The following is a 21309-nucleotide window of genomic DNA, read 5'->3' as shown; positions in this document are numbered from 1 at the left end:
ATAAAATTAAAAAAATAATAATAAAAAAAGAAAGAACAAAAACCTATGGTATACACTAAGCATCTTCTGACTATATAAGGAATACTTGGAGATTTTGATTATATTGGCAGCTTACTTAATTTTCATGGGTTTGGACATGAGGGGCCAATATAAGTGATGTCTAATCACAACGACTTATTTTTAGAGTAGAAAAAAGATCTCAGCTATACTACACAGCAATTCCTACTCTCTGCCACAAAAGCCTACAACCTAGGAATTCAGAAGGAAGGGAAGAGGGATGGGAAAGTAACCAGTTTACCTTGTCACAAAGTAGGAACTTAGGAAGAGGGTGGTGGTTACTTACTGTTGGGTTTAGAGTAATGTGTGGTGCCAGGCCCGCAAGGGAATAGACATTGATGTCATGGTAACTGTACTGTGGCTGTGGTGGAACCGTGGCTGTACAGGTGGTACTGGTAGCTGGTGTTGTAGAAGTTGCTAAATGTAGAGAGATAAAATAAGAGCTAATAAAAGGAGCACACTTCTTGACTTTAGTATAAAATTAGCAGGGCATGATGTGGTCTTTATCTAATTAAACTAATTGAATGGGGGGAGGGGTGGCACAGGTCATATTCTTCCACCTTGAATTATTATAAGGGAAATTGTTATTTTAATAGAGATTTGAACAAAGCAGGTAAAACTGTATTGGTGCACGGTGGGCACAGAAAGCAACTGAGGGGTCATGCCACATTAGCAGGCCCAAGCCCTGTTCGATTATTCTATATTATAGATGTCAGTTTTCAACCTAGGCTGTTCCCTCGATTTACCTGGGGATTCTTACACTGAGAGCTGAGAAAAAGAAGAAAAGCTGGTTCATTCTAACCACAACTCCCAATCATTCTACACTCCTACAGCCCCCGCACTTCCAGTCCTCCTGGACCCAGGTCAAATAATCCACTCCCCTAACAGGTTGAGCTGGTCTGGCCACCCCCAGATTTGAAGAATAACACAGGTCATCATGCCAATGCAATTCTTTCTCTCGGAGACCTCAAACAGTGTAAAAGATAACCTGGCTTAGTTGGGATATGAGAAACAACTGATTAATAATATTAGTTATGAGTATCACATGAACTACCCAGATAGATTCTAATACAGTAAGACAATGCCTAAACATAACTAACTTTTCCTTAATAATTTAGAAGGCTCACCAGAAAGTACACAAAGTTTCAGCATCCCATTACACAGAATAATTATAATTTGTTATATGCATGGGAATGTACCATTAAAGAGAACATCTGTTAAACAGAGGGCTAATTATCACACTTACTTGTGGTTGTGATTGGAGGGAGCTCTTCTGGCTGCTTGACATCTTTCTTTGGAGCAGAGAGTTGCTCATCTAAGTTCTTTAGGCGATCTTTATCCTTTAGGAGGTTTCCAGGTTTCAGCTCATTGATGTCTAATGCAAGGTTCTTGCAGAGGACCTCAATCTCAAACTTCAAGTTTAACTGCATAATTCCAGTATTCAATTAGAATATTAAAAATGAAAATTTAGCTTCATAATATATAGTATTCTCACCCATCTGTCATAGTGCTTCCCCCCAAATACCCTCTTTTTCCTGTAAATTTTTTTTTCCTGTAAATTTTAATAATGTAAAGCCAGAGACTGTTCTTAGGGATAAAGAGCAACAAATTTACCTTTAAGTCATGTTCCTGATGTAGCTCAGCTAATACATTCATAATTGCCATTGTCCAGGGGTTGGGGGGCCTAAAAACCTAAAGAAAACCATTATGTTAAATAAGCTTGCCCCAAAATTACTCTTTAAATTGTATTATCTAAAAGTTAAGCACTTACACCTATGTGGCCATAATAAAACCCCTAGCCTTCCCATCTATAATATTATATTTCAGAAAAACACCAGAACCCAAAACCACCCATTAAAATCAGTCCTATAATAATACTGCTTGGACTCTCAATTTGGAAATCCTGAGTTTCCCTGAGGAAAACTAACTGAACTAGCTCTATGTCCATAAGAACTAAGGATATAGCGTCTAAACCTTGTGCTAAAACAAACTCTTACAAATTAGCCATCAATAAAATATTAAAATTTACTCACCACACTACGAATGCTAGATTCTAAGACTTTGGCAACAAAGGGGACTACATAGAGCAACTCTTGCTGTCCTTTAACATAAGCCTCTAGCAGCAAAGATTTTACATCCAAGTCCTAGAATAAAAAACATATTTTTAAAAGCTGGTAATATACTAGAAAATCCCTCACAAAACACCCCCAATTATACCTTGCCAAACTCACCCCTGAAATTGGAATCAATAACTTGACCCTCGCCTTATGAAAAGGAAGGGGTAACAATCATACCTTATTGGCTTTTGTTTATCCTGCTAAACAATGTAAGGCCATGAGCATGCAATTAGGGATTCAAAACATGGGCCAAACTTTTACAGCCCCAAATAAAGTCAAGACTTTTAAACAGAATATGCTGTATGAACATTCTCAAGTTTTACATGAGCTTTTAGTTGAAACTCACAGTGTGTAAGATGGGTTTATTTTTAGCTAGTGTAATCATTCCTAGCCAATGTCCCAAATTCTTCAGCAAAGAACGATCAGAGAAATTGGCTGCAGCTTTATCAGAGGTCAGGAGCACCTGAAATAGTGCAGGATTAAGGAAGGTATGACAATGAGCTTATAAAAAAATATTCTCAACTAAATGTTTAAGAATTCCATTATTCTACATTAAAAACAAGCTGTCAATAGAGAACATGCCCCCAACGTAGATCTCATCCATGTATCATTGTGATATTTTGTTGTGTTCAGTAACATTTTTACCTTCAAATGCCTTTCCATTAAAAAAAAAAAGTAATACAAATATATTGTATAAAGTAACACAAGGTTAAAAGTATCATGTATGGTCCCACAACTGAAAATTTTAGCTAGGTTTGAAGCAGAGACCCAACTGCAAATCTATCTGGAAGAGCTAAATTCAATTCAAATGAAGACTATAGCTATACTTTTTAAGTCCTTCCCAGACAGCAGGCATACTGAGGAACACAACAAGATGGCAGTAAATGTTGTGATCTTTAGCATTATCTCTGGAGACAACTAAGGTAACTTTCTAGAATACAGTGTAATATTGCTTACACACTTATCACATTTCTAGGAGACCTAATCCATTTCTTCAATTCTTTACTTCTTACTTTCTTAAGGGGGACAGAACCAATACATGAGAGTGCCTTGGGTACACACGAAGAGTGTCTTGGGTACACACATATACCCACTTACTATATGATACCTTTTAATTTATGACTTTTAAGTTTAAATTTGTAATTTAAACTTTTGTTTAAAAGAAAGGATCTTGAAATTCTGCTCCAGATTATGTGGAAATTTTTATATATCCCAATCATCCTTGCTATCAAATAACAAACGCTGAATATAGTTATGTTCCTTAACTCCATACAGCAACAGCAGAATGGCACAAACTCAGCTGTGCAACAGAAAGGAGCCAGGAATTCTTTTGCACTACAGCGTAACCAAGAATAGGGAAAATTCCTATCCACAGGTTTAAATATAGTGCTGGTTCCTAAGCCAATATTCCAAGTTATTCAGCAAAGAATGTTTTCAGCCACATGCTGGTTCACGCTGTTTTCTTGAAAAGTTATTCCTCCTAAGAAAAATACTTGGGTTTTATAGAACAAGCATTAGCTCATTAGGAAGTCTGAACTTAAAATAAACTTCTGAGAATGCTAAACAACTATTCCACAATAGGTCTAGACCCTTGAGATATCTGGCATTTAAGACATAAGGGAAAATACTCACTGCAGCTCTGTTTCTGTAATAGTGAAAGATATTAACAACCAATATAATGGATTTCTATTAAGACTATTAAAAACAGAGGGATTAAAGCTAAGGGTATATAATCAAATAATATGCAGTTTCTGTAATAGTGAAAGATATTAACAACCAATATAATGGATTTCTATTAAGACTATTAAAAACAGAGGGATTAAAGCTAAGGGTATATAATCAAATAATATGCAGAGGGAGAAAAAAGAACTGAAACATCTACCGTCACTTTAAACTTTAAAATTACAAAATATGTAGTCCCTCAGCCCCATCTTACTTACTCTCCACTTGACCAAAAGAGGATAAATTACTAATCTACACCCTGCTATTAACAGACCTGACACCAGAACTATTGTTTTCCTAAAAACATGCACAAAGGGTAAAGATTTCAAAACCATGCATAGAATGATGAAAACAAATTCACAAGAGTGGTTACTTTCAAAGTAAATAGCGCATAGAATGTGTCTGTGAGACTAAATTCTTCAAGAAAATTTAGTTCTGTATTTGAAACAAACCCTAGAGCAACGTTCATAAATACTTTAACATATACACATACAGGGGAAAACAGCAATACCCCTCCCCCTCCAATTACACCTGTGCAATCAAGTATTTCCAAACTCAAAACATTAATAAAAAGAAATACAAGAACACTTACTTTGATGTTTCTATAGGTCTCATTCAGAACCATCTTATTAAATTCAGGATTCTTCAGTGTGTCAAGGAAGTTTGAATATAGGCTGTGAAAGTTTGGCTCAATACTGACTCTCTTCATAACCAGGTATTGTGAAACCCAAGGCATAAATTCTTCCTTCACAGTTTCCTTTAGTTCTTCAACCTAGCCAACCATTATGACATGGGAAATATACAATTAAAAGATGATAAAATAACAGTTCTGTGTTTTGTTTCTGTGAACAATACTACAGCATGTGGCTCCTTGCAAAATTAGAAGCTAAAGTACATGCTAGGGCTTCCCTGGTGGCTCAGTGGTTAAGAATCCGCTTGCCAATGCAGGGGACATGGGTTCGGAGCCCTGGTCGGGGAAGATCCCACATGCCACGGAGCAACTAAGCCCGTGCACCACAACTACTGAGGCCACGTGCCGCAACTACTGAAGCCCACGCGCCTACAGCCCATGCTCCGTAACAAGAGAAGCCACTGCATTGAGAAGCTCGCGCACCACACAAGGAAGAATAGCCCCTGCTCGCCACAACCAGAGAAAACCTGCGCACAGCAACAAAGACCCAACACAGACAAAAATAAATAAATTAAAATAAATAAAGTACCATGCTACATCTCTCCCCAATTTCAGACAGATGCTATCCAAGTACAGTATGTTCAATTTCATCTAAGTATAGAGTCAATCATCTCTTTAACTGGGTGATTAGAACTGAAACGTCTACTGTCACTTTAAACTTTAAAATTACAAAATATGTAGTCCCTCAACCCCATCTTACTTACTCTCCATTTGACCAAGAGGATATATTACTCATCTACAAACCTGCTATTAACAGACCTGACACCAGAACTATTGTTTTCCTAAATTTATATCTCCAGGAATTATCTGTAAAGTTTCAAACTTCTCTTCCAAAAGGGATGCTGAGTGCTTCAAAATTCTCCCCCAATCAATTATGGTGGGGTTTTCAAAGGCAGTACCTGCATTATAAATTACATCTCAAAACCCACTTGTTCGGGCTAATCTTGTTGACTAAAATGGACATTTCCAGGTATTGTCTTAGCACATAATCTTGCATATCATTACTTTTCAGAAGCTCTACCTCACTTATTAGGCGCCTAATGGTTTCTGGGAGGACAGGAATTGTGATTAGAAATACAAATGAAATTTCCATCATCATGAAATCATTTCAAGTTTACTTCAAAAAGGCTGTAACTCACTGCAAAACAATGTTATTTGGGACTTCCCTGGAGGTCCAGTGGTTAAGACACCGCACTTCCACTGCAGGGGGTGGGTTCAATCCCGGGTCGGGGAACTAAGATCCCACACGCCGCAAGGTGCGGCCAAAATAGAAAAAAATAAAATAAAATAAAATAAAAAATAAACCAGTGCTATTTAATGTCTACAAAATCCACAACCAGTAGTTGTATATCCATGTTCCCTTCATTTTCATTCTATTATCTCTACCTTTAGAAGTGTTAAAAGGGTGCAGAATGTCATATATAAATCCCCCAACCCATCAAGGAAAAGAATAGAGAGCATTTGTAGTAATATATAAACTATTATTTCAGACTCACCTTTTGTGTCATATTTGACTGGGAGAGGTTGTTGAAGATAAAAGCAATTTTCTCTTGGATATTTTCTGGGGGCTCTACGATTCTCTCTGTTTGATCTGTGGCCACAAGTAATGTATCTATATTTGTAGTATTAATAGAAGGCTAAAGAAATAAAATATAAAATAAACAAACTGAAATCCTTCCTAGACAAATCCCAGGGGGGGAAATGTATACAGATTTCTTTAGTATACAGAATATACATGGTGTGTATGACTGTGTACTGGAAGTGCTGGAAAGAATACGTATTGAACTATTATTAATAGTGGCTGTGTGTGGGAAATCGGGGTGGGAAGGCAGAGAGACAAAGGGAGAAATGCTTTTTTTTTTAGTAGGCATGTGTTGTTTTTAATAAAATTAAAATACATGTTCACTACTGGATATATTACAACATATCAAATCCAACAAAGAAAAAAGATAGACCTACTTACTGGCACATCTTTCTTAAAGCTGACTCCAGTTGGCCTGGTGACTGTAACTGTTTTAGCAACAGTGGTGGTTGTTGAGGTGGTTACCATAGTGCTAACCTGACCAGCAAGGGGAGCTTTCGCTGGAACCTGGGCCTGGGCCTGGGCTTGAGCCAGTGCAATACTTCCAGGGGTTGTGATAGAGCCCTGCATTTTCACAGGAGGATCTCTAGATTGCTGTCCATACTCGATATACTATGGGGGTAGGGAGAGAGAAACACATTAAAAGAGTTCTTAACAGAAACTGCAATTTTTGAATTACACCTCACTCACTACTGAGAGAATAGAAATTATTTCAGAGCACTCTTTTGGTTCATCTATCTCCCTTACGTCTCACCCCATTCCGGTCCATATTCCTATATCTATAATATATAGTGGATACCATGAGCTCCTTAAGGAGTAAAGGTAAAATATTAGTATGTTTTTAAAGTATTTATAAGAGAACTCGTCTAACAAAACAAGTTCCAAAAGAGTAGCCACAAATGCCTGCATATAAATTTCCTTAAATCCCTTAATACATGTAAACTTTAAAGTTTTATAATTTATATAGTAAACTGATTTCTTTTTTTAAAAGTTTATTTATTTCTGGCTGTGTTGGGTCTTTGTTGCTGTGTGCGGGCTTTCTCTAGTTGCCGCAAGTGGGGGCTACCCTTCGTTGTGGTGCGTGGGCTTCTCATTGCGGTGGCTTCTCTTGTTGCAGAGCACGGGCTCTAGGCGCGCGGGCTTCAGTAGTTGTGGCACGCAAGCTCGGTAGTTGTGGCGCACAGGCTTAGTTGCTCTGTGGCATGTGGGATCTTCCTGGACCAGGGCTCGAACCCGTGTCCCCTGCATTGGCAGGCGGATTCTTAACCACTGCGCCACCAGGGAAGCCCAAACTAATTTCTTTTCTATTGGATGCTGATGAGAAAACCATGGCCTAAAAAACACACTGCAATGTGAGTCCTCAATAAAGCTATTACCACAAAACAGTGTATACCACACCACCTAGTCAACTGGAGGTAAGCATGATACTGGATGTTCTAGGACAAGTTTTTCTTTTTTCTTTTTTTCATTTCACAGACCAATAAAATTCCTACTCACACACAAATCAGAAGACTGACACACCCTTTGTAATACTATTTCCCACAGCTTGTACCTATAACAAAACAAACTATTATCTATATATACAATAACTTTATTCAAAAAAGGGGACAGGGGCTTCCCTGGTGGCACAGTAGTTGAGAGTCTGCCTGCCGATGCAGGGGACACGGGTTCGTGTCCCAGTCCGGGAAGATCCCACATGCCGCGGAGCAGCTGGGCCCGTGGGCCACAGCCGCTGAGCCTGCGCTCCCCAGCGGGAGAGGCCCCAACAGTGAGAGGCCCTTGTACCGCAAAAAAAAAAAAAAAAAAGGACATTTTCAAGGAAGGAGAATCTCTGAAGAAAGTACAGCCCTTTAAATTGACTATAGAAATATAAACAATGATCTCCCTTCTCTTCTCTGGGTATCTTGTTATAGTGGGAACTATCACCTATCACTGTTTTGTGTGATCACTTTCATACCACCTCCCTTGTTCTCTCTAGTCTTCCAAGGCCCATATTCCCAGCTCTCAATTCCAAAAACACTTGATTGTAGTAAGCCTCTGACCTCCCATCCTAGCTTTTCAAACTCTGCTTTCCTGTCTAGTTTTCAGTGCTATAGTTTTGGCACAGTCCTCCACCCCCTCAAGAGGCATGAATACACTCCTGCCCCCCATGCTATGGTTTCTTAGGCTAAACCATCATAATGACCCTACCCTCCTACAAACAAACCCAGTGGGATGAGGTAGAAAGCACTGGACTAAATTATAATAGAATTAAAAGTAGGTTCAAATTCTGATCTTTCTGATTTCTTAAAAATATGATCTTATAAAGTAGTTCATCTTTTATCTTAATAAAGTAAAATAAAGATAACAGAGATTAATCAACTTTCTTTGTTCTCTATAAGCTGACTTTGACCAAAGGTAAGGCAAAAGCGTGAATGTTTAGTTATCACCTAAAATCAATCATTAAAGTAAAAGTTTACAAATATCAAGAATAATCACATAACATGGCTTAAAATGTATATTCTCTAGGTCCATTTCCTCAGGGACTGTCTCATTTTTAACCTCAAAGGATTCTAAGCAGGTAGTTTAAGGCGGCTGTATTTTTAAGAAACAGCTGGTCTGAAAGTTTTATATGAAACAGCTCTGGGAATTCCCTAGTGGTCCAATGGTTAGGACTCGGTGCTTTCACTGCTTTGGCCCTGGTTCAATCCCTGGTTGGGGAACTAAGATTTTACAAGCCGCGTGGAGCAGCACACCCTCCGCCCAAAACCAAACAAACCAAACCACCACCACCACCAAAACAACAAAAAGAAACAGCTCTGATTCATGTTAACATTTAAATCAGAGGGACAACTTTACTTATTTTAATCAGAGTTCCACTCCAAATCCTTTTTAGACTCAGGCAAGGGATTCTTGGTAACAGTGAAAGATGTCTACCTCAACAGCATTATTAGGCTAAAAGAACTAGCAAAAGCCTTTTATGAAATCAAGCAAAACCACTGCTTACAAAAGGTAACCCAAAATCCGTATTTTTTCATGATTAAGATGCAAAACAAGCAACAAATAATACGTATACCTGTATCATGCCAATCATTAAGAAATCTTAATGCCATTGCCAGTAAATCCAAATTCAAATTAAAATAGATAAACCATCCAACTACTTAGGTACTGAAGACACTTACCTCCTGTAAATGATGTGGAAATTGCATAAAGTGACTAATAGAAGCCAAGTGCTGACAATACTGGGGATAGTCCTTCAATCTGCCAACAAAAACATTCAGTCTTTTTACCATTTCATGTAAGAACAGAGGCAGCACAATTTAAAAATTTTCAAAAGCTAGTCTAGGCCATTTCCCCCCTTTCTACCTTTGAAATACCTTATTTGAAGAGAAAGCCAAAAGGAAGAACAAGGAAGTAAGGAGGTGGATATTTATGAACTTCACCCCTTTTACATCAAAAAACAGTATCACTGATTTTTTTTTAAAGGTCTTATTCCACTTAATATTAGATTACAATGAGCCACTAAAACTACTCTCTGGAAACGACTCCAAATGTTCATCAACAGGTGAACAGAAAAGCAATTTGCTAATGAACCCATACAATGGAATACTACTCAGCAGTAAAAAGAAACAGACTACTGAAATATGCAGTAACATGGATAAATCTCAAAAGCATCATGCTATGTGCAAGTGAGACTCATACACATTGTGTATGATTCCATTTAAATAATACTCTGGAAGAACTAGACAAATTAGATCAGTGATTGCCAGGGGTCAGATGTGAGGGAAAGTTAACTACAAAGGGGGAATAAGAAAACTTCTTGGGGGTGACGAAAATATTCCGTATCTTGATTGTGGTGTTGGTGGCAGTGGTTATACAACTGTTAGAATTTGTCAAACTTCAAAGACCTGTTCACCTAAAATACCGACTTTTACGTATATAAAGTATACCTCAATAAACAAACCAAAAAAATTGCTATTTCATTTTATACTTTTCCTACCACATATTTGTCAATTGTAACGAATTTAATTGTCTTCACTTCTTCCTCTTTTACTTCTTACAGTCATTAAGATTAGTTAATATACATATAATGATAAGGCATGGCAAGAATTAGTTGAAAAGTAAGCTACTGTTTCTCCTTCTATTAAAAAAGAGAAGCTTCACAGGAAACCTATCCACTCACCTATTTTTAAATCTATCTAGTGCAGCAATCCCAAAATAATACATTTTGGATCCAAAAGGCTTGCGTAAGGCTTCAAGAACATATCGTAGGGCCAAACCTAGTGCCATGTAAGTGACCAGTCCTTTTTCGATTATCCCACCGAACAGGCAGGCTGTAATATGTAACTCTTTATCAGGGTACTGGGGGAAGAACCGATATTCTTCGAACAAGTTCCTTAGCATACAGTTAAATACTTCTCGTTCTCTCTTTATGGTAGAATCTTTAAACCTCTGTAGCATTTCTAATACCTGAAGAAAGCAAGACAAAAATGATATACACATAAAGGAAACCATTATTAAGAGCATTCCTCAAATATTCTTTATTGTCAAGCAGAATACTTAACAATAAACTGAGCCTGAGACAAATATTAAGGTTTCCAAAGATGCAGAGACATATCAAAACACTTTGTGTTGGGATTTCACTTTGAAAAGGGCATTTATTTAAGATTTACCTAAACCATAAAGAATTAGATCGTCCTAGACACTCACCTCATCAACAGACATGGTTGGATGTGGTGGGTGATTATATATTCTCTGGAAATAGCTGTTTGCTTCATCATCTATCTCTTTACTAAAGTGCTGATTTGCCTCTGGCCACACCTGAGACAAGTCCGCTGTTAGAAACAGAAAAGCAACCAGTGGGCATTTAGGCTCTTCCTTCACTCCCCCACATAAAGCATCACTCCCCCACATAAAGCAGAGCCAGAGAGACCAATACAGTTTGAATTTTAACGAAAAAATAAAGTGAAGTGTTTTAAGTGGTCAAGTTTCAATATTCAAGTGCTCTAGGGACACAAAAGATTCTCACAAAACTGCCTTACAACCATAGTCCTACCCTAGTACTTTCTTCGTAAGGATTTATCACACCATGAAAGTTCACTAGGTTCAAATTCATAATGCACTTACCCTCAATACAACCTCACTTGAGGTTAACAAATCTTTACTACTTTATTAAAAAAAAAAATCACCTTTTACATGTAAGAATTCTCAATGCATGTGCATGACACTTGATATAAACACAACGCATGCTACAAAACATAACATTCAGACAAGTCTTTCACACTAATATTTTCAAGTCACTTGGTATACTTTCAAACCTTGTAAGATGAATATTTAGTCCCAATGACAAGGATACTTATAAGCCAATGATACCTATGTATTTACAAAGAGGACATCTCTGATTTTGAAATAACCTACTAAAGGAGATTAAAACTTAATAAATTGGTTTTTGTAGCATCATATATATGGCAATAATTATGTGTACTATAAGGCTATATGTATCATAAAGCTATTATATTAAAATAAACAAACATTAAAGTAAATAAAATATAGTTATTTACTTTATAAACTGCCAAGCTGAAACAGAAATCTGAAATTCTCCTGGCTGCTCCTGATTTGTTAAAAAAAAAAAAACAAAAAAAAAAAAAACAAAGAAAAAAAACACTAAAAAATCTTTAGGATAAGTATAAGACTTACATACATAAGACTACAACTGCTCAAAGTCTTTTACTTCTGACTTTTAGGATAACACCTCGAAGGATGCTACCTCTTATTAACTGTCACCTTGTTCTGGCAATCCAGGATCAAAGGTGGAATGATACCTCAAATTTTTGTTTTAATAATTTAAATGTATGAATTTACTCCCACTGATCTAGGAGGCGTATCAACGGCCCTACTAACAATATATTAAGATAAGTCAATGTCTTTGTCCATATAACTCTAGGGACAACAAATTGGACATGCAAGTTTCATATGCATCAGTCACACTTCACAATCACAGACAACACTACCACTTACAAGGTTTCATCTTACTCTGCTGGAATGTAGGCTGGTTCAGTCCAGAGGTGCCCAGTTTCCTCTGCACAAAAGGATCGTTATTCACTGCAGGGAGTCCAAGAGCCCCAGTTCCTATACCAGTCAGGCTGCCTGTGCCAAGACCACCTACTAGAAAGAACGAAGGCAGCCAGAAGTCTTATCGTTACTCATATTCTTGACTTTATTCACATCAAAAAATAAGTTTTTAATTAAAAACTTATATTAATTAAAAAATTAGGGTCTTTTGTTAACTCAGTGGTAACTAGGTTACAGAGTTATTACAACATTTCACTCCTTAGGTTTTAGTACTGTAAACTTATACTCTGGCAATAAAAGGTTCAGATAGCTTAGGAGAAACATGTGGTTACTAGAGGGGAGAAAAATGCAACCTTTACTTCAACATGTAAGTTAAAAGCCAAAATATGTGGGGTTTCCCTGGTGGCGCAGTGGTTGAGAGTCCACCTGCCGATGCAGGGGACACAGGTTCATGTCCCGGTCCGGGAAGATCCCACATGCCGCGGAGCGGCTGGGCCCGTGAGCCATGGCCGCTGAGCCTGCGCGTCCGGAGCCTGTGCTCCGCAACGGGAGAGGCCACAACAGTGAGAGGCCCGCACCGCAAAAAAAAAAAAAAAAAAGCCAAAATATGTGGAAAAGTTTTAGGGATTTACTATCATTTTCAAGGTAGGTGCAAAAAGGCAGAACATATACCGGAATCTGATGTGTGAAATATTCTACCTTTATTATACCAACCTTGAGTAATTCATAAAGCTATGAGTTTTGATCTAAGCCTATGTTCTTCAGAATGTGATTAACACACTTTTAATATTTACACTATCATCTGGTAACAGAATCCTTACTGAATAATTCAACTAACTTTACAAGTACAAATATCCTCATTGCAATTTGACTAAATTAATGTAATGTTTTTCTCTTCCCAACTTTGGATATGAGAGCAATTTTTCACGATTTAGTTCAAGCAGCTTTCCTTTATCATAGTGACTCCAAAACACCTTATATACACTAAGGCACGATGAGGCTTACAAATAATCTGCACCCCTACCCACCAACCCCCTTACCTGGAAGCTGTGATGAAAGTCCTCCAATACCACTGAATGCAGTTGTCTGATTTGGGGTTGAAAGGGGTGGAAATGCTTTTGCTGGTGACTGTGGGGTACTGAATGCAGAACCCAAATTTGGAGGAAAGCCCTGCATACTCTGGGTGTGAGGGGCAGCTGAACCACCTATACTAAGAGATGCCATTCCAGCAAGAGGGTCAATCTAAAGAAAAACATTATAAAAACGTATTAAACATACTTCAAGCAAAGGCAGACAAACGACACAGGTAAAGCAATCTTTAGCAACAGCTCTTCAAATGCTTTATATAAAGCAAAACCACACACAATCTTGATGATGCTTAAATCCCCAAATCAAGAGTACCAGTCATTTTTCTTATTATATCATAGATGGATTAGGTTTAAAGAGTTAGCCCCTGCCAAAGAACCAGAGCCACAATATGAGGGCTATAAAACTTCAAGAATAACATTTCATATGAATTTCTCTGAAGCTGTACTACTAAACATTTAGTAGTGACATGGGGCAGTCAGTAAAATTTCCAGTAAGCCCTTTTAAAACAAACAAATCTCTCAATGCAAGTTATTTAACTTTCAACACAATAAAAGCATTAGAAATTAGAAATCTAGTCGAAACAAATATATCTAGTCAAAATTTGAGAATCTTGGGGTTGGAGGAGATCAGCTCTGATTTTAAAAATAAAAAAAAAATCAAAACAAAAAAACCCCCAAAACAAAAACAGAAACAAAAAACAAGGTATACTATTCACCAAAAGATTTTATAAAATATCTAATAACTGCACTTCTAAGCTTCTTAGTTTCTGGCATTATTTCAGACCTTTGTGACTATACAAAATAATACACAAAATGCCTTTTATAAAGTGGTCACTGAAGAATCACTAAATGCTCTTTCTTTTCTTAAAATAAACCCCAATCTGCCATTCAATGCAGCTGAAAATAGAAGCGGAATATGTTGCTCCCAGAGAGAAGGGGGTGGTTGGTGTCAGGGAGTAACTTAAATGTACCTTGTTTTTAAAAGAGCAGTTCAGTTGAGAGCTGAAGAGCCCCAGTTATAACAAGTCCTTATGCTCTAGCACTGTTGCTTGGCCCGTGAAGCTACAAACAAGACACATCAGGTTCAAAGGCAGTGCTTATTTCTCAAGTCTAAGTTATTCTTATTTTAAAAAGAAGCCCTAAATAAGTTGTTTTGTATCTTTCCTCTCATAGTCATGTTCTTTCTACTTAATGATTAAAATCTGTTCTCAACCACAATGCCTATTTATGGATCTCCTTTAAGTGGATACTAGACATGCAATTATCTAAAATGTAATAAATTCAGACAAAAATTTCCTTAGTAGATTATTAATGATGATGTAGAAGTTTATTCTATTCCAAGTCTATGAACAAATGGAGATGTACCAAGTGTAGTGTTCATTTACCTGAACAGGAGAAATGGCATCTAAGCTGCTAGCACTAGGAGGGCGTCCTTTTGGCATAACTCCAGGTGGTGGCTGTCTGGCCTTGTTCATAACATTACTGCAGTTGGCTACCATGGTGAGGATGGTTTCTGATAACTCCTGAGAAACACTCCTTAAGAGAAATGAAAAGTGAAAAAGTCATATTATTCCCTAGAACACCTAAATAAACAAATCTAGGTTTCTAATAAAGAAAACTTGCTAGAACCTATGGCCAAATTTCCACCGTATCCCATGTTTTTGCACCTGTCATTAATCACCAGGATTTTCTGAGCACTGGCTTTCTCTTGAAAATATTTTTTACACCTCTGAAATTAAGCCTTGTGTATAGTGTTGCCTATGTATTTTGAAATATTACTCTGTAAGAAACATTCCATAGCCTCAACTACGTCATCAAAAATTATGCCCAAATCTGGACGTATCAAAGTAAACAGGTAAGCAATTTTTAGACTAGGTTCTCATAGTCAAAAATAAGACTTTTATTTAAGTACAGATAAAAATGCCATACACATAGTCAGTAACTATATTTGGCAAGTACATACAGAATTGACTGACTTCTAAAATGTCAAATAGGATGCGCGGGTTCGATCCTTGGTCGGAGAACTAAGATCCTGCATGCTGTGCGGCGTGGCCAACAAAAACAGCACTACATCAAAACCTACAATTTTTTAATTTTTGCCAGCATGAAAAAAATGAGTGGTTCAAATACGGACTAGAGGGAGGGGGCGATGTAGGGGCAAGGGATTAAGAGGTACAAACTATTATGTATAAAATAAGCTACAAGGTTATACCGTACAGTACAAGAAATACAGCCAGTATTTTATAATAACCATAAATGAAGTATAACCTTTAAAAATTATGAATTAGTACACCTTGACATATCATATTGTAAATGAAGGATATTCAATAAAAACAAAAAATATGGGCTACAAATGAAAATGAACAATGAGTTATTTTATCACCCACTGAAGCAAGGGAGAAAAATATTACAGACCACGGAAAAGAAAAGAGAGATGTCAACTCCTAAAGGTGTGGATCTACTTATTTAAGTTAGTAGTAAGTAGTAAAACCATTAATTTCCAAAAGGTATTTCAAATAGAAGAACATGAGTAGCTGCCTCTAGCCTCTATGTATCTGGGTGAAAAATACCCACCTCACCTGCAATTAAAACTTCACGTTAAAAAAACTTTATGGAGGGCTTCCCTGGTGGTGCAGTGGTTGGGAGTCCGCCTGCCGATGCAGGGAACGCGGGTTCGTGCCCCGGTCCGGGAGGATCCCACGTGCCGCGGAGCGGCTGGGCCCGTGGGCCATGGCCGCTGAGCCTGCGCGTCTGGAGCCTGTGCTCCGCAGCGGGAGAGGCCGCAGCAGTGAGAGGCCCGCGTACCGGAAAAAAAAAAAAAAAAAAAAAAAAAAAGAGTGGCCCCTGCTCGCCGCAACTAGAGAAGGCCCTCGCACAGAAACGAAGACCCACACAGCCAAAAATAAATAAATAAATAAATAAATAATTTAAAAAAAAACTTTATGGAGATAGCGTATTTCAACTTTCAGATTAGCTACAAGACAATGGGGAAATAGACCAACTGCCTCTGGTTATACTAAAAGGAGAACTTGCTATGGAGAAAAATTTTGCACCTAACAAAATTACACATGCATTTCCCTTTAATGTAACAATTATTTCTGGTGGGCCCAAATATACACTGGCAAAGATGATGGATGCAAAATGCTATTCGTTGCAACATTATTTGTGACACAGAGTGGAATAAACAGAATATCTACCAATGGGTACTGATTTACTAAGGCACAAAACATCTATTCAGTGGAGTACAACAGATTAATTACAAGGAATAAGGAAACTATAATTTCATGGCGTGGACTCTGGGATATATGATCAAATGAAAGAAGCATAGTGCAATAAGTATATAATATACTACCTTTTCTACCGGAAAGAGGAAAATATATACTTTTCTAACACAGAGATAACCCACAAAATAAACAAAAATGGTTAACTACAGGTGAAGAAAAGAACAAGGTGGAGGTAAGAGAGTTCAAGGAATATTTCACTGAATATACCGTTTTATAATTTTTAAGTATGGAACCGTATCTATGAAAACAAACAAAAAAAACCCTTTAAATTAAAAAAGAAACCGTTCCAAAGACACCTATGCCATGTTAATGGCTACAAGTAATAGACAGTAATTATCATATTGTATTGAATACAAAATGCCTTCAATTGTAAGCCACACCATTATTTTACACACTACACAAAAAGAAAGTAACTGGGTTAATTCTAACTGTAAGAGGTCACCAATGAGATGCATCATCATTTCAGAGATGTTAAAATATTAAAAACTGGGTGTCTTAGGATTGATAAAATATGGTTAAGTAAAATATTATTCTTACTATTTCAGAAGAACTTGTCATAACTGACACAATGATAAAATATGGTTAAGTAAAATATTATTCTTACTATTTCAGAAGAACTTGTCATAACTGACACAATTCCAAACTTAAAAGACGCTACACTACTTACAAGGAACTGCCATAAATGCTTCACTCACCAATTAGTTACATTTTGCCCTATTTATTTAACCATTCTTTCTATGTACTACTCTCTCTCCCAAACATTTTTAGGTTAGATACATCATGTATCTTTTATCCCTAAATAGTTTACTACCTGTTTTCTAAGAACAAGGACATTTTCTTACATAACCTTGTAAAATAATGATCGGGAAGTTTAACACAAGTTTAACAAGGATAGGCCAAGGTTCAAATTACATCAGTTGTTCCCGTAATGTCCTCAATGCTATTTCCCCCTTGGATCAGAATCCGATCCATGGCATTGAGCTGTCGCATCTCTTTAGCTTATTTTTTTTAACAGAAACCATTTTATTTTATTTATTTATTTTTGACTGCGTAGGGTTTTAGTTGCTGCATGCAGGATCTTTCGCTGTGGTGCGCAGGCTCCAGAGCATGTAGGCTCTGTAGTTGTGGTGCACGGGATCCACAGCGCGTGGGCTCTGTAGTTGCCCTGCGGCATTGTGGGATCTTAGTTCCCTGACCAGGGATCAAACCCGCATCCCCTGCATTGGAAGGGAAGTCCCTCTTTAACTGGAAGAATTCATCAACTTTTACTTCTCTTTCTTTAACTTGATTTGAAAACCAAGTCAGTTTTTTCATACAATGTCCCTTGATTTGTGTTTGTCTGCTACTTTGTACTTTAGATGCACTGATGGCAGGACTACCACGTAACTTACACAACGTTCTTCTCAATGCATTTTATCGTGAGGCACATCGTGTAGAAAAGAGCTGGTGATCTCCTGACCAATAACTTAATGTGGTATATACCGTAAAGTTACTACCTTTCCTCTTTGTGATTACTAAGTGATTTGTGGGGAAATACCATGAAATTATGTAATTATCCTGTTCCTCAAATATTCATTCATTACTTTTAGCATCCACTGAAGTTTTTTTTTGTTTTTTGTTTTTGTTTTTGTTTTTTGCGGTATGCGGGCCTCTCACTGTTGTGGCCTCACCCGTTGCAGAGCACAGGCTCCGGACGCACAGGCTCAGCGGCCATGGCTCACGGGCCCAGCCGCTCCGCAGCACGTGGGACCTTCCCAGACCGGAGCACGAACCCATGTCCCCTGCATCGGCAGGCGGACTCTCAACCACTGCGCCACCAGGGAAGCCCTCCACTGAAGTTTTAACTCCACTGCAATTACTTCTATATTTATTACTGGAAGAACTTTCCTTCTTCGGCATTTATTTACTTTTAACGGCATAGACTGAATACTTTACATGCATTATTTCATTAAATTCGTCAAGACGGGAATTTCTAATAAATCAACAAAAGAAACTGAAACTGGGAGTTAGGTAAACTATCTCCCTATACATAAATCCAATATATTTTTTCCAATTTTAATATGCACTTAAATTTCCAAGAGAATATTCAATTCCAGATGGACTAAACTGTATAAATGCGAGGGACCAAACTTTAAAACTTAAAATTTCAGAACACTTAGAACTTATATAAACAGGGTTTCTCAACTGTTGCACTATTAGCACTCTGGACTGTGTAGTTCTTCGTTGTGGGAGGCTCTCCCATGCCTTGTAAGATATTTAACAGCAGCCCTGGGCTTTACTCACTATATACCAGTAGCACACTTTTCTCTAATTATGAAAATCAAAAACAATGTTAAATGACTTCAAGGAAGCAAAATCATCCCCGGTTGAGAACCACTGGTTTAGAGATATACATGGGGAAATATTTTTTAAAGCAAGAAAGGGCAAAATAAAATTCAAGCTCTATGTGGGAGAGTTAAGGAAACATCACTGGAAGACAAAGGTAACTTCAAAAGTACTGGTCATGTTATCATTTAAGTTGCATGAAGAATCACAGGTATTCATTTTAGTATGCTTCAGAACTTACAAAAAAGTACACAGGATAGGACATAAATGAGGATGGTGGAGTAAAAGACCTCCAAATATTCTCTCCTCCATAAAAGCAACTAGCAAAGAAAAAAACCTGTAGGAAACAACTTTTTCAGAACTCTAGAAATTAACCAAAAGTCTTTACAACACTCAAGGGAGGGAATTCCCTGGCGGTCCAGTGGTTAGGTTTTGTGGCTTTCACTGACGGGGCCCAGGTTCAATCCCTGGTCAGGAAAGTAAGATTCCACAAGTCGCACAGATGTGGCCAAAAAGAAAACAAAAACAAAAAAGGGAATTTTTACTCTGGAAAGATGATTAGATCTTGTAACAACAGCAAGCTTTATGGCGTCCTAATTTGCCCTCCTCCTATGCTCCCCTCAGGACTGAAAACACACACAGTGAAAACCAGCAGCCTGACAGCCACCAGATGAGAGGGCTCAGAACTGGGTTGAAACAACTTCAAAGCTTCATTCTCAGAGAAATGTCATTATTTCACCTCTCTGAGGATTCCCTGTGAGACCACAATGGCCAGGTTGTCTTTATTGGACCTAAGAATTGACCCAGGGCAAACAGCCTTTTCCCCATGCAGTATTTGCAGAAAACATTTTAAAGGTAATTGTTTCAACTTCCTGGCTGCCTGAGGTAGAAGGTACCAGTTTGAGCAAACAACAGGCTAACCAAAAAGTTTAAAAGGAAAACTGAGGAAATGAGATTCCCATGGGTGGAGCTTTGAAAAACTCCCACATTTTCCCAGAAATCAAGAAGGCCTGAGGGTATATGTAGAGCTGTGCCAACATCTAAAGCTGTGCCACTCCCATGAAAGACCTGAGAAGGTCCAAGTTCTCCCCTCAAGCCAACCTTCAGGCTCTGCCTAAGAAGCAAGTGAATACTAAAGTGGAGTTGTCAAGAGACTGGCTTAGTGTTAAAGATGTGCCTAAACACGCACACAGAATCTTAGGGTAAAGAATAGCTTATTGATTCCAGAGTTTAAGAAAACCTCCAATCTTAGCTGAACACAAGGCTTACCCAAACAGAGATTTCAGTGACCAAAGATGACAAAGAATACAGACATTACTGAATTCGTTCAGAAAAGAGCAATAACAAAACAAAAAACGCTTGTGTGGGGGTAAAATCTGATTTCAAGAATTGCCACGTTATTTAAACTTTCCAGTTTTCGACCACAAATTATAAGACATGCAACACACACACACACGCATACGTGCACACACACACACACAAAGAAGGCATGGCCCGTACGTAGGGAAAAAATGCTAACAAGAGAATTGTCCCTCAGGAAGAACGGATGTTGGACTTAACCAGACAAAGACTTTAAATCAGCTATTTTAACATATGTTCAAAGAAAACAAAAAGTCAAAAGAACTACAGGGCCATTTCTCCACCTGTCTGGAAGGACATCGTTGTTGAGCTGTCAAGGAGAAAAACTACCATGGCTTCCAGTTCTTTGACAAAACCTCAGATGCGTGGCCTTCTGGCCAAGCGTCTGTGATTTCATATTGCTGAAGCATTCATTATCTCCTTGGGAATTGCGGCTTTCTATAAGTTTGCTGTGACTGAACCAAGAAAGAAGGCCTATGCAGACTTCTACAGAAATTTTGATTCCATAAAAGATTTTGAGGAGATGAGGAAGGCTGGTATCTTTCAGAGTGTGAAGTGATTTTGGAATATAAAGAATTTCTTTGGGTTGAGTTCCATGGAAGTTTGTCACTTACCTGCGTTCCTGAACTATGAAACTATGAACTATTAATATCTGGGCTAAGGAATAGCTTCTCTTGATAAATAAACGATTAACAACAACAACAACAAAAGAACTGCAGGAAGTTTGAAAAAGATGTCTTATAAAACAGAGTGTATAAATACACATTTAAAAAGAAAAAAGTAAAATAACTGAAATGAGAACTTCACTACGGGTTCCCAACAGCAGATTCAAGCAGGTAAAAAGCATCCAAGAACTTGAAGATAGTCCAATAAAGACTGAAAAACTGAAAGGGAAAAAAATAAACAGACTGAGACATGCGCAACACTACCAAAGGTACCAAACAAAACATAATGAGAGGAGATAGAAAGGGGTAGAAAGAGTATTTGTTGATAAAATGGCTGAAAACTTTCCAAATTTGATGAAAATTATTAA

General features: G+C 37.7%; 1 protein-coding gene and 1 pseudogene across 9 annotated transcripts in view; one reads left to right on the top strand and one right to left on the bottom strand.

Annotated features, from left to right (window-relative positions):
* The window catches only part of CNOT1 (CCR4-NOT transcription complex subunit 1), a 105080-nt gene that overhangs the window by 23240 nt on the left and 60531 nt on the right, over positions 1–21309 (bottom strand). For 4 of the 8 annotated variants that reach the window (XM_082607381.1, XM_082607380.1, XM_082607385.1 and 1 more), the window contains 14 exons: positions 14694–14844; positions 13261–13462; positions 12167–12313; positions 10859–10983; positions 10332–10618; positions 9331–9409; positions 6551–6781; positions 6084–6224; positions 4489–4668; positions 2521–2637; positions 2091–2201; positions 1672–1749; positions 1304–1481; positions 344–474 (listed from right to left, as the gene is read on the bottom strand). In XM_082607381.1, coding sequence (XP_082463507.1) covers positions 344–474; positions 1304–1481; positions 1672–1749; positions 2091–2201; positions 2521–2637; positions 4489–4668; positions 6084–6224; positions 6551–6781; positions 9331–9409; positions 10332–10618; positions 10859–10983; positions 12167–12313; positions 13261–13462; positions 14694–14844 — 2158 coding nt within the window. The remainder of the gene's footprint in view (positions 1–343; positions 475–1303; positions 1482–1671; positions 1750–2090; positions 2202–2520; positions 2638–4488; positions 4669–6083; positions 6225–6550; positions 6782–9330; positions 9410–10331; positions 10619–10858; positions 10984–12166; positions 12314–13260; positions 13463–14693; positions 14845–21309) is intronic. The other 4 variants (XM_082607383.1, XM_082607386.1, XM_082607382.1 and 1 more) reach the window with 3 other exon arrangements.
* LOC309795234 (cytochrome c oxidase subunit 6C-like) lies at positions 20553–21087 on the top strand (annotated as a pseudogene). Its single transcript has one exon. The product of its transcript is annotated as a cytochrome c oxidase subunit 6C-like (transcript).

The sequence above is a fragment of the Mesoplodon mirus genome (genome assembly GCF_964341445.2).
Source record: "Mesoplodon mirus genome assembly, chromosome: 19".
Taxonomy (NCBI): Eukaryota; Metazoa; Chordata; class Mammalia; order Artiodactyla; family Ziphiidae; genus Mesoplodon; species Mesoplodon mirus.
Note: the sequence above shows the minus strand (reverse complement) of the source record. Positions and strands in the feature narration are given on the sequence as shown.